The 17,219-nt window shown below is 44.2% G+C and overlaps 1 protein-coding gene across 1 annotated transcript in view; it reads left to right on the top strand.

Annotated features, from left to right (window-relative positions):
• Positions 1 to 17,219, top strand: part of CFAP77 (cilia and flagella associated protein 77) — a 165,673-nt gene that overhangs the window by 91,400 nt on the left and 57,054 nt on the right. The window contains exons 2-3 of the mRNA XM_077284676.1: positions 3,401 to 3,500; positions 10,989 to 11,211. Of these exons, the coding sequence (XP_077140791.1) occupies positions 3,401 to 3,500; positions 10,989 to 11,211 (323 nt within the window). The remainder of the gene's footprint in view (positions 1 to 3,400; positions 3,501 to 10,988; positions 11,212 to 17,219) is intronic.

The following is a 17,219-nucleotide window of genomic DNA, read 5'->3' as shown; positions in this document are numbered from 1 at the left end:
GAGGGGGGGAGAAGGGAAAAGGGGGAAGGGTGGAGAAAGAAAGGGGGGGAGGGAAGAAGGGAAAAGGGGGAAAGAGGAGGGGGGAAGGGGAGGAGGAAGGGGAAAAGGGAGGGAAGGGGAAAAAGGGAAGGGGGCATCGTTCTCTTGATTCCCATTAAATTCCTGTGGAAAGCGTCTGCCTTCTTTTTCTATGCGCTGTCTATCTTGAAGTCCTTGCGGAATCAATAACGGTCGTTGCTATGCAAGATATTCCACTCCATGGCACCAATCAAATGTTAGTGAACTGGAGTGTGGACATCCATCTGTGCTCCTGATCCTCATGAAAATGAAACCATATATATCCCACAAACCCTTTCCCCCACCCAAACAGGCAGTCATGGAACCCATTCTGTCATGATCCTAACTTCATGGTTCTCTCCCTTCTTCGTTACCTCTGGGATCACGCCCTTCTCTATCCATTCTTCTGCCTGCTCTCCTCTGCCTTTGAGGGAAAAATTGCCTGGGAGGGTCTGCTCCTCTGTACTGTAATGGCAGAGAAGGCCATTCTGTGATTTCCACCCTTAGGATGTTAAGCGCCGCCGAAAAAGCAGGGATGCCGTTCGGATGACTCAGCAGGTGAACCCTGCCTTCTTTTTGGACACGTAGGCGGAACGGAAACCCCCAAGTGTATGATATATCATGCTGGCGTAAAACGTCTAGTAACGGGCGGAGAGCTTTCCTCCTCTGCAGAGTCCACCGAGATAGATCAGGCAATAGCTGGATTCTGGTATCTTTGTATTTTATGGTGTTCTCTATTCTTGCCTTGGACATCACTTCATCCTTTATTTGGTATCTATGCACCCGGCATATCACATCACGTGGAGGAGCCTGGTTTTGAGGTCTTGGACCCAACGCCCTATGAGCCCGGTCTAGTTCAAGGGGTGACTCCTGTGGACGCTGCAGAACAGAGTTAAATACTTGCTGCAGTGCGCCTCTTATGTCTTTGGGTGCCACTGTTTCTGGTAATCCTCGAACCCTAATATTGTTCCGCCTTCCCCTATTTTCGGCATCATCAAGCATATCTGCCAGCATTTGAGTATGATAGGATTGTTCTGCAAGCGTCTCATCCTGAGCATCTAATCTGGCCGTCAGAGCCGCGATAGCTTGGTCATGTACATTAACCCTTTCATTGCACTGTTGTATCTCATCCCTCAGGGTTGATAATTCTGCCTTATACGATGTCTCTAGGCGGATCACATATTGTTCCATGTCCTGTCTGGTGGGCATATCACGTAGTCTAGCATTCAACAAACCCATATCGAGTCCTGGGATCAATTGTGTGTTATATCCAAAGCCCTGTGAGTTATATGCAGGATAGCAGAGAGAGGGCATTATCTGTGGGGCCTGAGTTTGTGTGAGGCAACCCTCCTGAACTGGTTGGCCTCCCCCTACAACCACAACATCAGGGGCTATAACGTGCCTGGAGGATTCAGAGCTGCTTCTGGGGTAGGGGGACGCAGGGCTCTGAGATGGACCTTCATTGTAATCCATTTCACAATCTTCTTCTTCTGTCCTATGCACTTCCCCATCGTCCTGTGTCTCTCCTGTCATTGCCAGCGCTGACCCCTGCTCTCCTCCCTCTCCTCCCTCCTGTGGCCCCCTCCCCTCCCCAGCTCCATCTTGAAGCACTGCTGGTAATGATTTATGTCTCCCTCACATTTCCCAGTGCCAGAAGCAGCATCTCCACTGTGTCTCACCTCCTGTGTCACTGACCCGTCGGAGCTGCTTCCCGCCCCTGCTTCTGCTGTGTCAGCGTCTGTTACAGCGTCTGCTGTCTCCTTCTCATCCACTGTCACCATGTTTCTTAGGCCTTCTCCTCTGTCTGGACCGACCAGGAATTTTGTTATCTGTTGAGCTGCGGGCTCCTCTGCCACCGAGGGGGTTCCCCCGTATCCCTTCTTCTTTTTGGGACCCATGGTAGTGCTGTTGGGATCCGGAATCGTGCTCTGATATGGTATTTAGTCGGTTTTATGGAGGGAGCTCCTCTGCCTGCTTCCTCACTCCACCGCTGTCATGCCACGCCCCTCGTAGGCAGTATTATAGTAGTTACGTTCTTGTACATAGTGGGCAGTATTATAGTAGTTATATTCTTGTACATAGGGGGCAGTATTATAGTAGTTATATTGTACATATGGGCAGTATTATAGTACTTACATTCTTATATATAGGGGGCAGTATTATAGTAGTTACGTTCTTGTACACAGTGGGCAGTATTATAGTAGTTATATTCTTGTACATAGGGGGCAGTATTCTAGTAGTTATATTCTTGTACATGGGGGCAGTATAATAGTACTTATATTCTTGTACGTAGTGGGCAGCATTATAGTAGTTATATTCTTGTACATATGGGCAGTATTGTAGTAGTTATGTTCTTGTACATAGTAGGCAGTATTATAGTAGTTACGTTCTTGTACATAGTGGTCAGTATTATAGTAGTTATATCATACATATGGGCAGTATTATAGTAGTTACATTCTTATACATAGGGGGCAGTATTATAGTAGTTATATTCTTGTACATAGGGGGCAGTATTATAGTAGTTATATTCTTGTACATAGTGGGCAGTATTATAGTAGTTATATTCTTGTACATAGGGGGCAGTATTATAGTAGTTATATTGTACATATGGGTAGTATTATAGTAGTTACATTCTTATACATAGGGGGCAGTATTATAGTAGTTACATTCTTGTACATAGTGGGCAGTATTATAGTAGTTATATTCTTGTACATAGGGGCCAGTATTATAGTAGTTATATTCTTGTACATAGGGGGCAGTATAATGGTAGTTATATTCTTGTACGTAGTGGGCAGTATTATAGTAGTTATATTTTTATATATAGGAAGCAGTATTATAGTATTTATATTCTTGTACATAGGGGGCAGTATTATAGTAGTTATATTATATTCTTGTACATAGGGGCAATATTATAGTAGTTATATCCCTGTACATAGGGGCAGTATTATAGTAGTTATATCCCTGTACATAGGGGCAGTATCATAGTAGTTGTTCTTGAATAAATCATCCTAGCTTGCCACTTTTTGTCACTCAATCTTTAATTGGTCTGCTTTTTTTTGGTCAGTAATGTGGTGTCAGTAGTTGTTTCTTTCCCCTACATCTTGTGACATTTTCATCCATATCCATATCTGTTTTTCAGTTTACGGATAATGGAGGAACATTCAGAATAAAAATAAAATCAATGTAGTTAATTCATTTTCAATGTCTTTGTTTTTATCTTCATATATTTGGTTCCAGTGACTTTTTTGTAAACATTTATGTTGTATTGGTATGTGACCTGTTATTTGTCTTTTCAGTATTTTTTTTATATATATATCTTATTTTCCAGTTTTTGTTCTTTTAGGCAGAGCTGGGAAAGACAAAGAGAAGGTGTTACTCTCTGCCAGGACCAGACTTCACCTACGGCCAGGACAGTTTACTGAGAGAGGGAGGAGTGGCAGAAGGTGGGTGCAAGCACTGCAATGATGACTTTTGAGGATTCTTTGGATATTTACCTTTTCTGGGAGCTGGAAGATTTATCCCTTTTTCATGGGGGAGCCGATGGACCCACCAATGAATCATAGAATGTTAGAATTGGAAGGGACCTCCAGAGTCATTGTTTCCAACCCCCTGCTCAATGCAGGATTCACTAAACCATTTCAGACAGATGTCTGTCCAGCCTCTGTTTGAAGACTTCCATTGAAGGAGAACTCACCACCTCTCGTGACAGCCTGTTCCACTCATTGATCACCCTCACTGTCAAAAAGTTTTTTCTAATATCTCATCTGTGTCTCCTGCCATTCAATTTCATCCCATTGCTTCTAGTCTTTCCTTGTGCAAATGAGAATAATGATGAACCCTCTACATTGTGACTTCCCTTCAGATATTTGTTGACAGCTATTAAGTCTTCTCTTAGCCTTATTTTTTTGCAAGCTAAACATTCCCAGATCCTTGCAGCACACTCTTTGCAGTCCGCTCACCATCCTATAGCTCTTTTCTGAACTTGCTCCAGTTTTTCAATGTCTTTTTTAAAATGTGGTGCCCAGAACTTGACGCAGTATTCCAGATGAGGCCTGACCAAGGAGGAATAGAGGGGGATAATTACTTCACGTGATCTAGACCCTATGCTTCTCTTAAAATGCATTAAAAACGGTTTTGTTTTTTTAAAGGCCTTTTTTGCTGCAGCATCACACCATTGACTCATGTGCAGTATGTGATCTGTTAGTATATCCAAGCCTTTTTCACAAGTGCTGTTGCTTAGTTTTATTCCTCACTTTCTATAGATGTAATTTTCGTTTTTCTTGTCCAAATGTAGAATCTTGCATTTCTTCCTCATATATATGCATGAATAATGCCATCACATAAAGTGCTCGATCAATGCCAACATATTTCACATATAGTACATGATCAGTGCCACCATATATCATATATAACCTGTGATTAATGCCATCATATATATCAACACCAGGCAGAAAACGAATGCACTTTTTCCCCCACATACAGGTGCTTCACACTAAATTAGAATATCATCAAAAAGTTAATTTATTTCAGTTCTTCAATACAAACAGTGAAACTCATAGTATATAGAGTCATTACAAACAGGGTGATCTATTTCACGTGTTTATTTCTGTTAATGTTGATGATTATGGCTTACAGCCAATGAAAACCCAAAAGTCATTATCTCAGTAAATTAGAATAATTAACCAAAAAACACATGCAACGGCTTCCTAAGCATTTAGAAAGGTCCCTTAGTGTGTTTCTGTTGGCTCCACAATCATGGGGAAGAATGCTGACTTGTCACATATCCAGAAGGCAGTCATTGACAACTCCACAAGGAGGGTAAGCCACCAGAGGTCATTGCTAAAGAAGCTGGCTGTTCACAGAGTGCTGTATCCAAGCATATTAATGGAAAGTTGTGTGGAAGGAAAAAGTGTGGTAGAAAAAGGTGCACAAGCAACCGGGATAACCGCAGCCTTGAAAGGATTGTTAAGAAAAGGCCATTCAAAAATGTGGGGGAGTTTCACAAGGAGTGGACTGCTGCTGGAGTCATTGCTTCATGAGCCAGAGCACACAGACGTATCCAGGACATGGGCTACAAGTGTCACATTCCTTGTGTCAAGCCACTCGTCACCAATAGACAACGCCAGAAGAGTCTTACCTGGGCCGAGGAGAAAAAGAACTGGACTGTTCTCAGTGGTCCAAGGTGTTGTTTTCAGATGAAAGTAAATTTTGCATTTCATTTGGAAATCAAGGTCCCAGAGTCTGGAGGAAGAGTTGAGAGGCCACAATCCAAGCTGCTTGAGGTCTAGTGTGAAGTTTCCACAATCAGTGATGGTTTGCGGAGCCATGTCATCTACTGGTGTAGGTCCACTGTGTTTTATCAAGATCAAAGTGCAGCCGTCTACCAGAAAATTTTAGAGCACTTCATGCTTCCCTCTGCCGACAAGCTTTTTGGAGATGGAAATTTCATTCTCCAGCAGGACTTGGCCCCTGTCCACACTGCCAAAAGTACCAATACCTGGTTTACAAACAACAGTATCACTGAGCTTGATTGGCCAGCAAACTCGCCTGACCTTAACCCCATAGAGAATCTATGGAGTATTGTCAAGAGGAAGATGAGACCCCAGACCCAACAATGCAGATGAGCTGAAGGCTGCTATCAAAGCAACCTGGGCTTCCATAACACCTCAGCAGTGCCAAAGGCTGATCGCCTCCATGCCACGCCTCATTGATGCAGTAATTTATGTCAAAGGAGCCCCGACCAAGTATTGAGTGAATTTACTGAACATACATTTCAGTAGGCCAACATTTCAGATTTTAAAATAATTTTTCAAGCTGGAGTTATAAAGTATTCTAATTTACTGAGATAATGACTTTTGGGTTTTCATTGGCTGTAAGACATAATCATGAACATTAACAGAAATAAACACTTGAAATAGATCACTCTGTCTGTAATGACTCTATATAATATATGAGTCTCAATTTTTTGTATTGAAGAACTGAAATAATTTTTTTTTGATGATATTCTAATTATTGGAGATTCACGTGTGTGTGTGCGTGTGTGTGTGTGTGTGTATATTTATATACTAGCTGAAGAGCCCGGCGTTGCCTGGGCATAGTAAATATCTGTGGTTAGTTATAGCACCTCACTTCTCTTATTTTCCCATCACGCCTCTCATTTTCCCCATCACATCTTTCATTTTCCCCCTCACACCTCTCATTTTCCCCCTCACTCCTCTTATTTTCCCCGTCACTCCTCTCATTCCCCCCTAACACTTGTCATTTCGACTCACATCTGTCATTTTCCGATCACTCCACTATTTTCCCTCACTCCTCTCATTTTACACTCACACCTTTTCATTTTCACCTCACACCTCTCATTTTCACCTCAGTATATACATGTTTGTCATCTCCCTTATATATAGTATACACCTGTATGTCATCTCCTGTATATAGTATATACCTGTATGTCATCTCCCCTGTATATAGTATATACCTGCTGTGTGTCATCTCCCCTGTATATAGTATATACCTGTATGTCATCTCCTCCTATATATAGTATATACCTGTATGTAATCTCCTCCTGTATATAGTATATACCTGTGTGTCATCTCACCTATATATAGTATATATCTGTGTGTCATCTCCTCCTGTATATAGTATATACCTGTATGTCATCTCCTCCTGTACATAGCATATACCTGTATGTCATCTCCTCCTGTATATACTATATACCTGTAGGTAATCTGCTCCTGTATATAGTATATACCTGTGTCATCTCCTCCTGTATATAGTATATACCTGTATGTCATCTCCTCCTGTATGTAGTATGTACCTGTATGTCATCTCCTCCTCTATATAGTATATACCTGTGTGTCATCTCTCCTGTATATAGTATATATCTGTGTCATCTCCTCCTGTATATAGTATATACCTGTGTGTCATCTCCCCTGTAAATAGTATATACCTGTGTGTCATCTCCTCCTGTATATAGTATATATCTGTATGTCATCTCCTCCTGTATTAGACCTCGTTCACACGTTATTTGTTCAGTATTTTTACCTCCGTATTTGTAAGCTAAATTGGCAGCCTGATAAATCAGCAGTATATATTAGCTCACACATACACATAATAGACTGGTCATGTGACTGACAGCTGCCGGATTCCTATATGGTACATTTGTTGCTCTTGTAGTTTGTCTGCTTATTAATCAGATTTTTATTTTTGAAGGATAATACCAGACATGTGTGTGTTTTAGGGCGAGTTTCGTGTGTCAAGTTGTGTGTGTTGAGTTGCATGTGGCAACATGCATGTAGCGACTTTTGTGAGATGAGTTTTGTGTGGCGACATGCGTGTAGCAACTTTTTGTGTGTCGAGTTGCATGTGACAGGTTAGTGTAGCAAGTTGTGTGCAGCAAGTTTTGCGCATGGCGAGTTTTGCGCGTGGCTAGTTTTATGTGTGGTGCCTTTTGAGTATGTGCAAGTTTTGTGTGAGGCAACTTTTGCATGTGTTGCAACTTTTGTGCATGTGGCAATTTTTCTGCGTGTGCAAGTTTTGCGTGTGGCGAGTTTTCCATGAGGTGAGTTTTGCACGTGTGGCGAGTTTTGCATGTGGAGAGTTTTGCGCGGCAACTTTTGTGTTTCGACTTTTATGTGGCGAGGTTGGTGTATGTGTGGTGAAATGTGCGCTGAGGGTTGTATATGTGTTCGAGCACGTGGTAGTGTGTGGCGCATTTTGTGTGTGTGTTCATATCCCCGTGGTGGTGTGGTGATTATCCCATGTCGGGGCCCCACCTTAGCAACTGTACAGTATATACTCTTTGTCGCCATCGCTGTCATTCTTTAAGTCCCCCTTGTTCACATCTGACAGCTGTTAATTTGCCTCCAACACTTTTCCTTTCATTTTTTCCCCATTATGTAGTTAGGGGCAAAATTGTTTGGTGAATTGGAAAGCGCGGGGTTAAAATTTCACCTCACAACATAGCTTTGACGCTCTCGGGGTCCAGACGTGTGACTGTGCAAAATTTTGTGGCTGTAGCTGCGACGGTTCAGATGCCAATCCCGGACATACACACATACATACACACATTCAGCTTTATATATTATATATATATATATATATATATATATATATATATATATATATATATATATATATATATATATATATATATATATATATATATATATATATATATATATATGTATATCATGGAAAAAAAAGGAACAGCACAAAGTCTATACTTATCTTCGGGTGCAAAGCCCAAGCAACCCGTCCCTTGGTTGCTCTCAGTCCATATAAATTACAAAAACGGGCAGCACTCCATATTCAAAGGAAAAACAGCAGGTCTTTATTGAGCCCACATCTCCACGCAACGTTTCGGCTCTGACTGAGCCTTTCTCAAAGGCTCAGTCAGAGCCGAAACGTTGCGTGGAGATGTGGGCTCAATAAAGACCTGCTGTTTTTCCTTTGAATATGGAGTGCTGCCCGTTTTTGTAATTTATATATATGTGTGTGTATATATATATATATATATATATATATATATATATATATATATATATATATATATATATATATATATATATATATATATATACACACCGTATATGTATACATGTGTATATATATATATATATACCGTATATGTATATAATATATATATATATATATATATATATATATATATATATATATATATATATATATATACGACTTTTTAACCCCTAAAAATTGTCCCAAAAGTCGGGGGTCGTCTTATACGCCGGGTACGGCGTGTGCAGGGAGCGATCCTGGATGTTCCCAGGGTCTGAAGGAGAGGAAACTCTCCTTCAGGCCCTGGGATCCATATTCATGTAAAAAATAAAGAATAAAAATCAAAAATATGTATATACTCACCCCTCCGAGAAGCCTGGCTGTCACCGCTGCAAGGGTCTGCCTCCTTTCCTAAGAATTGCAGAGCGTGAAAGACCTTCGATGACGTCACGGTCAGGTGACCGGTCACATGAGCGGTCACGGACCAATCACAAGACTGTGACGTCATCGAAGGTCCTTCATGCTCTGCAATTCTTAGGAACGGAGGCAGACGCTTGCAGCGGTGACAGCCAGGCTTCTCGGAGGGGTGAGTATATCCATATTTTTTATTTTTATTCTTTATTTTTTACATGAATATGGATCCCAGGGCCTGAAGGAGAGTCTCCTCTCCTTCAGACCCTGGGAACCACACGCCGTATAAGATGACTGGGCGTATAAGATGACCCCCGTCTTATACAGCGGGCATATCCCAAATTCCATATTTTATATGGAAAAGTTGGGGGTCGCCTTATACACCAGAAAATACGGTATATATATATGTGTGTGTGTATATGTGTGTGCATATATATATATATATATATATATATATCTCTGTCCCTCTTTCTATTGTCTATCTTTTTATCTATCTATCTATACAGTGGCATGTAAAAGTTTGGGCACCCCTGGTCAAAATACTGTTATTGTGAACAGTTAAAGGGAACCTGTCACCACGTTTTTGGAAGATGGGATAAAAATAGCGTTAAATAGGGGCAGAGGTGGGCGTTACATTAGTGTGTGTGTTATGCGTTTATTACCCACCTAAGTTGCCGAAATAACTTTGCAAAGTCTCCGTTTTCGCCTGTCAATCAGGCTGGTCAGGTCGCATGGGCGTTGTCTTCCCCCAGATTTGGCGTAGTTTTCCGTTGGTGGCGTAGTGGTGTGCGCATGCCCAAAGTCCGGAATCCTCTTCCAGGGGATTTAAAATAGCGCGGTGTTCGTTATTGCATTGGTGATCGGTGGGCGCGGCCATCTTCCTTTGGCCGCGCGTGCGCAGAAGCGGCGCTCTGCTGGCCGCGGCTTCAGGAAAATGGCCGCCGCGATATCCATCTGCGCACGCGCGGCATCCCGCGGCCATTTTCCTGAAGCCGCGGCCAGCAGAGCGCCGCTTCTGCGCACGCGCGGCCAAAGGAAGATGGCCGCGCCCACCGATCACCAATGCAATAACGAACACCGCGCTATTTTAAATCCCCTGGAAGAGGATTCCGGACTTTGGGCATGCGCACACCACTACGCCACCAACGGAAAACTACGCCAAATCTGGGTGAAGACACCACGCCCATGTGACCTGACCAGCCTGATTGACAGGCGAAAACGGAGACTTTGCAAAGTTATTTCGGCAACTTAGGTGGGTAATAAACGCATAACACACACACTAATGTAACGCCCACCTCTGCCCCTATTTAACGCTATTTTTATCCCATCTTCCAAAAACGTGGTGACAGGTTCCCTTTAAACAAATTGAAGATTAAATTATCTGTTTGTAATGACTCTATATAATATATGAGGTTCACTTTTTGTCTTGAAGAACTGAAATAAATTAACTTTTTGATGATATTCTAATTTAGTGAGAAGCACTTGTATATTGCCGCCATATGTCACGTATAATACACTATCAGTGCTGCCACGTCTCACATATAATACACAACTAATGTCGCCACATGTCACATATAATACATGATTAATTCTGCCACATGTCACGTATAATACATGATCAGCGCCGCCACATATCATGTATAATACACAATTAATGCTGCCACATATCACATAGCAAAAAGGCAGCTAAATCTAGCAACATAGGTCAGAAAACTGGTGCACTTTTCTCACGTAACATCTAATACACAATTAATGCCGCCACGTGTAATGCATGTTTAATGCCGCCACATATCCTATATCATACAGTTTATGCCGCCATATATAATACATGATTAATGCCGCCACATACAATACACGATTAATGACGCCAGATATAATACACGATTAATGCCGACACATATAATACACGACTAATGCAGCCACATATAATACACTATTTATGCCGCCACATATAGTACACGATTAATGCCGCCTCTGATTATGCTCCTTTTCTTCTCCATGATCAGCCATTGGACACTGGCAGTCGGTGGAAGCGAAGGCTCATCAGAGGAAGCTAGAGAGTAACTTCATCGCCCTAAACCGGGAAGCGGTGAAGTCCGGACTGGTGACGGCGGCCGAACATCAAGCTTTCCGCAACACCCACAACATCTGGCGCCCAATTAATGAAGGTCGGGTGAAACCGCGCAGCCTGCGCCTCCCGCAGGACATGGTCTACGGCATCTGTACAAGGTGAGCGTCAGAACTATCTGGAAAATACATGTCGTCATATTGTATATGTAACTGTACATTCTGGGCTTGTGGAAAGCTGGGTCACTACCCCAGTAATGGTGACCTTTGGGTATTATTTAAAGGAGAAGTGCTCTTCTTTTTTTTCTGATAGTGTGGACAGTACAAAGAGATCAGGTTTCTGTAAATGGAAGTTTGTAAAGTTTCTTCAGTGCGAGCGACTCCGGCGTTCTCCATAGGAAGTGGTGTTCACCTCGACCTGTTATTCCTCATTCCGGGAATAGAAATAGCGTGCCTTTCGTCTCCCGCCAATCCTATTACGTCTCGTGGAATTTTAAAAGCTTCAGCGTAAAACCGCAGCCATCGGGGTCCAATCCAGCAAAGTGCTTCACTCCCGCGGATCCTCAGAATCACATCCCGGCTCCCCAGTGGTAAATCTGTCTGATTAGGGGTGTTGGCCCCCACCTGAGCGCCACTTCAGCTCTTGCCCTGCACTTTAGATAAGAGCCTATGAAGGTGGCCTGTAGTTTTGAGGGAGCAGGAGAGGACACTTACAGGTGTAAATTGACCATAGTAGCAATTTACAGGAGTTGGAACAACATTGCGTACAGGTGGGAACGGCAAGAGGTGCTGAGAGGACCCGGCCATGCTGCGCCACCGGCAATTAGCTCTGTCTCCTAAAACGTATCCTCCAATACTATGTCCATATTAAGGCTGCACACCCCTGCACTTGTAATGGACTGATCCATAATCACTGTCTAAGTCTATAGTCACCTGGGCCAGGTCATTAGAACCATGGGGAGGGCAATGTATTGCAGTCTTGTGTTCTGGCAGTTAGAGTGTAGGTGACGAGCGGCCATATTGCTTGTCACTTTTCTAGATACTGATATAACTAAAAAATAAAATCTTATCACCAGAGAGAATCACTGGCACTGGCAGGATAAGGAACACACGGCTGCTTCCTTCTAGAAATCATCACCACTCACCACCTATACTCAGGTCATGCACTGCACTGCAATACCAGATGCAGCCTGAGTATAGGAGTGGCGCTGTTTCTGGAAGCTGGCAGCCATGTTTTTTTTTTTACTCTATGTTGGGACTCCTCGGGTAGCAGAAGGTTAACTATCCGGGGGAGTCTGAGCTGATGCGCCGGGCGCTTTTGAGGAGTAAATGGGGCTCCATAGATGCAAATTGAATGGATTTTAAAATGGTATTTAATGACGATTTTCATAGCCGACATTAACATTAATTGCAGCCAAATGAATCCGTTCCATTACTCGGCGCTTAGATGCAAACAGCCCGGCCATAAAGCTTTATCATGATCAGCCCGGAGCCGCTGCCGTGTGACAGCGCCGCACTGCAAAGTGCCCGCAAAGAGGCCTTTTATGGATCAAAGTGTCCCCCGAGCGGCCACCAATCAGCATCAATTCTGCTGTATTCCTCCATAAATGCAGGTTACATCGTGGAAGGAGACTGCGGCCGCGGATTAGAGGCAGTCAGCGCCTGGCGGTTTAGGAGAGAGAATGGCGCACCATTCCGATCACCCCATTACCCTCCCAGGTTATGGAGAGCTTCCCACAACTGGGGGTCGAATCTGTGTAAAGAGCAAGATGCTGGGGGGCACCGCGAAGCATGGTAGCGCCTGGGTCTTGTTTGCCCCCTTCATTCGTCTTTTTATGGAGAAGGCGGCTCGAGAACGATTCTTGCCATCCAAATAGCTGTGGGAATGGGACCAGCCAGGCTCTCCAAAAAATGGCCACACTGAACCGGCTCTGCATTGTAACCTTTGCTGCATTGATTCCACGCATGAGGTTCAGGTCTGTGCAACTCTTCAGGTTTTTTGTTTTTTTTAATCAAAATAGAAAGGAGGCGGCCATATTGTTTGTGCAAGGATGAGAGAAGACTTTTTTGTCCTTCCAAGGTATTTTTTTTCCCAACATTGCTTCCAGGCCATGAGTCATGCTTAGATCAATTTCATAAAATGTCACCACCAGGGGGCGCTTACAGGACGCTGACCTCAAAGGAGGAGCTCCCCCTAGTGGTGGCTGCGGGGCTGGAGAGATTTGTATGTCTGCTGTGTACAGCTTGCTCTGCTACACTGTGACAAACCCTCAACTGTGAGAAGTAAACCATCCCACACCCGCCTTCAGTTTGTCACACCTTATATTAGGGTTTTTGAGCATTAGCAATGATGGATCTGAATATCCATGCGCTTGATGAAGTCTCTTGTACCACTCCAGCTGTTTTTTGCCCATGAATGACTACGGGGAAATAATCCCGTAATGTAAAGGAGAGTTATAATAATACCTAATCGTAGAGGGCGGGTCTGCTGGGATATGTAGTTCTTCATTTGTTGCCTGCACTTATTCAATTGTCTTATTAATCTGTTGCCAGTGCAGGTGGAAGCATTAACGATTCTGCAGAGCTGTCACTCAGGATCCTGCGTCCTCACATGTCAGAAATATCTGAAGCCGTCAATCCTGCGAAAAAATGGCGAGACGTAGAATCCTGACTGACGGACGTATCCGAGCCGAGAGATGTATCCTGCAGCATGATCATCTATTCTTACCTTGAACTGTGTGACGGCACCAAGAATGGTATCACACAGAGTAAGTTTAGATACGCAGCTCTGCAGACAATATCACATAGCATAGGCTTAGATACATAGCTCAGAAGACAGTGTTAAGCAGGATAGGATTAGATACACAGCTCAGCAGGCAGTATCACACAGAATAGGATTAGATACTTAGCTCAGCAGACAGTATCACACAGGATAGGATTAGATACACAGCTCAGCAGACAGTATCACACAGGATAGGATTAGATACACAGCTCAGCAGACAGTATCACACAGGATAGGATTAGATACATGGCTCAGCAGACAGTATCACACAGGATAGGATTAGATACATGGCTCAGCAGACAGTATCACACAGGATAGGATTGGATACGCAGCTCTGCAGACAATATCACATAGCATAGGCTTAGATACATAACTCAGAAGACAGTGTTAGGCAGGATAGGATTACATACACAGCTCAGCAGGCAGTATCACACAGAATAGGATTAGATACGTAGCTCAGCAGACAGTATCACACAGGATAGGATTAGATACTTAGCTCAGCAGACAGTATCACACAGGATAGGATTAGATACTTAGCTCAGCAGACAGTATCACACAGGATAGGATTATATACATGGCTCAGCAGACAGTATCACACAGGATAGGATTAGATACACGGCTCAGCAGGCAGTATCACACAGGATTAGATACACAGCTCAGCAGACAGTATCATAGAGAGTAGGATTAGATACACAGCTCAGCAGAAGGTATCATATAATAGGATTAGATACACAGCTCACCAGACATCACTCAGAATAGGACTAGATACAGGAGGTCATCAGATGGTATCACATATTAGGATTAGATACACAATTCAGCAGACATTCTCACCCAGGATAGGATTATATACGGGCAATCATCAGATGGTATCACATATTGGGATTAGATACACTGTCCTAGAGTACATCTGAGTTGGGTTCGGTGATAAATTCTCAGTAAATGATCCTTGATCTAAATCCTGGTTCCTAAATATAGAGGCCCTCGTTCCCCGACTATGGAGCACCCCTTTGTTGTGGTACAGTGAGTCTGATCATTAGGGGTGACTATGGTAATCAGTGTGTGGATACACCCGGTGATCTGTCCCTGAATTATCCAGCTTTACATTCATTTATGTGGTTATTATAATTTACAGTGGATCAGACCTGATACATTACTGTAATCATATTTTGATAATCCGCGCCAATATCCACACAGTGAATACATAATACACCCACTGTTAAATCTGTGTAGGGTATCACAGGCTTAGATACAGCAGCGCTGAGGACAGTATCACACATCGCTCCATCTTCGAGTTCTGATGGTCATGAGCAAAATGTAGGCACTTAAAGCTTTGAACAGGGGTCAGCAGGAGCTCCCTATCCGGCCTGAGGCCACTCCTGCAAGCTGCTCTGTGTGTCCTGACCACTTTCTTTCAGGGCTGCGATGCTCTGTGTGTCTGACACTTCTCTATCATAGCCACAATGCTCTGCATCTCCTGACCCCTCTCTTATAGCTGCGATGCTCTGCGTGTCCTGACCCCTCTCTATCATAGCTGCGATGCTCTGTGTGTCCTGACCCCTCTCTATCATAGCCGCGATTCTGTGTATCCGGACCCCTCTCTATCATAGCAGTGATGCTCTGTGTGTCCTGACCCCTCTCTATCATAGCCGCGATTCTCTGCGTATCCTGACCCTTTCTATCATAGCCAGGATGCTCTGCGTGTCCTGACCCCTCTCTATCATAGCTGCGATGCTCTGCGTGTCTTGACCCCTCTCTATCATAGCTGCGATGCTCTGCGTGTCCTAACCCCTCTCTATCATAGCTGCAATGCTCGACGTGTCCTGACCCCTCTCTATCATAGCTGCGATGCTCTGCGTGTCCTGACCTCTCTATCATAGTTGCGATGTACTGCGTGTCCTGACCTCTCTATCATAGTTGCGATGCTCTGCGTGTCCTGACCCTTCTCTATTATAGCTGTGATGCTCTGCGTGTCCTGATCCCCTCTCTATTATAGCTGTGATGCTCTGTGAGTCCTGACCCCCTCTATCATAGCTGTGATGTTCTGCGTGTCCTGACTCCTCTCTATCATAGCTGCGATGCTCTGCGTGTCCTGACCCTCTCTATCATAGCTGCGATGCTTTGCGTGTCCTGACCCCTATCATAGCTGTGATGTTCTGCGTGTCCTGACTCCTCTCTATTATAGCTGCGATGCTCTGTGTGTCTTGACCCCTCTCTGTCATAGCTGCGATGCTCTGTGTGTCCTGACCCCTATCATAGCTGTGATGCTCTGCGTGTCCTGACCCTCTCTATCATAGCTGCGATGCTCTGCGTACCCTGACCCTCTCTATCATAGCTGCGATGCTCTGCGTGTCCTGACCCCTCTCTCATAGCTGCATTGCTCTGCATGTCCTGACTCCTATCATAGCTGTGATGCTCTGCGTCTCATGACCCCCCTCTATCATAGCTGCGATGCTCTGCGTGTCCTGACCCCTATCATAGCTGCGATGCTCTGCGTGTCCTGACCCCTATCATAGCTGTGATGCTCTGCGTGTCCTGACCCCTCTCTTTTATATTTGTGATGGTGACGCCTCTCACGACCGGCCATTTTGAACATGCTCTGTCCTAGTGGCGATAGGTCTGTGGCTATTTACCAGCGTTTCATCCACCATTGAAGCTCTGGCGGGTGATGACAATCCCTGCTAATCCTACATGTACCTATCTGTCACTTGCCGGATTAGCAGGATTTCTACACCATCCGTTGTTCAGACTTCCAGGGGTTAATCCAGGCCGGTTGCTGCAGTGCTACCCCCTCTCATTTCCCTTCCTCCTCCTCTTGCTCAGGCTTCTTTCTTGTACCTGTCATATAAAGGACATTTTTCATTCGCTGCCCCCTCCGCACCATCAGACATAGATTTATACTCTCCCTGATGCCTGTGGCATTCACTACTAGGGAGGGGTCATGGGACAATAATGGATGCATTGCGAGGGTCCCTAGGGCTTTGTCCGGCCAGGTACCCTATCCATCAGCCACCAGAACCCATGCCAAGGTCAGCACTAACGAGGCTGTGCCAGCGTCCCGGGCCCCCATGGGGAAAGCTCCAATCAGCTTCCTGGAATTCTCGCTGTAACGTGTGATCCTTACAAGGTCTGGCGCGTGGAGGAGGATGTGGCGGGTGTACAGGTAAATGCTGAGCCATCGCCTCTTCTTCCTCACATTCCAGATCAGGAGCAGAAAATTCCAATTTACCCCCAAAGGCCCAACCACAGAGGGAAGGATGCACGACACGTACCCCCAGCTTCTGTTACTGCACATTCCTACATGCTTTCATGTCCAGATAACATACAGCAAGGACAGATGGGGCCTCATTGGTTTTCTAATATCTGGACCAGTGGTAGTTGGACTCTTGGT

Source organism: Ranitomeya variabilis, chromosome 2 (genome assembly GCF_051348905.1).
Source record: "Ranitomeya variabilis isolate aRanVar5 chromosome 2, aRanVar5.hap1, whole genome shotgun sequence".
Classification (NCBI taxonomy): Eukaryota; Metazoa; Chordata; class Amphibia; order Anura; family Dendrobatidae; genus Ranitomeya; species Ranitomeya variabilis.
The sequence above is the reverse complement of the archived record's forward strand: the minus strand, read 5'-3'. Positions and strand labels throughout refer to the sequence as shown.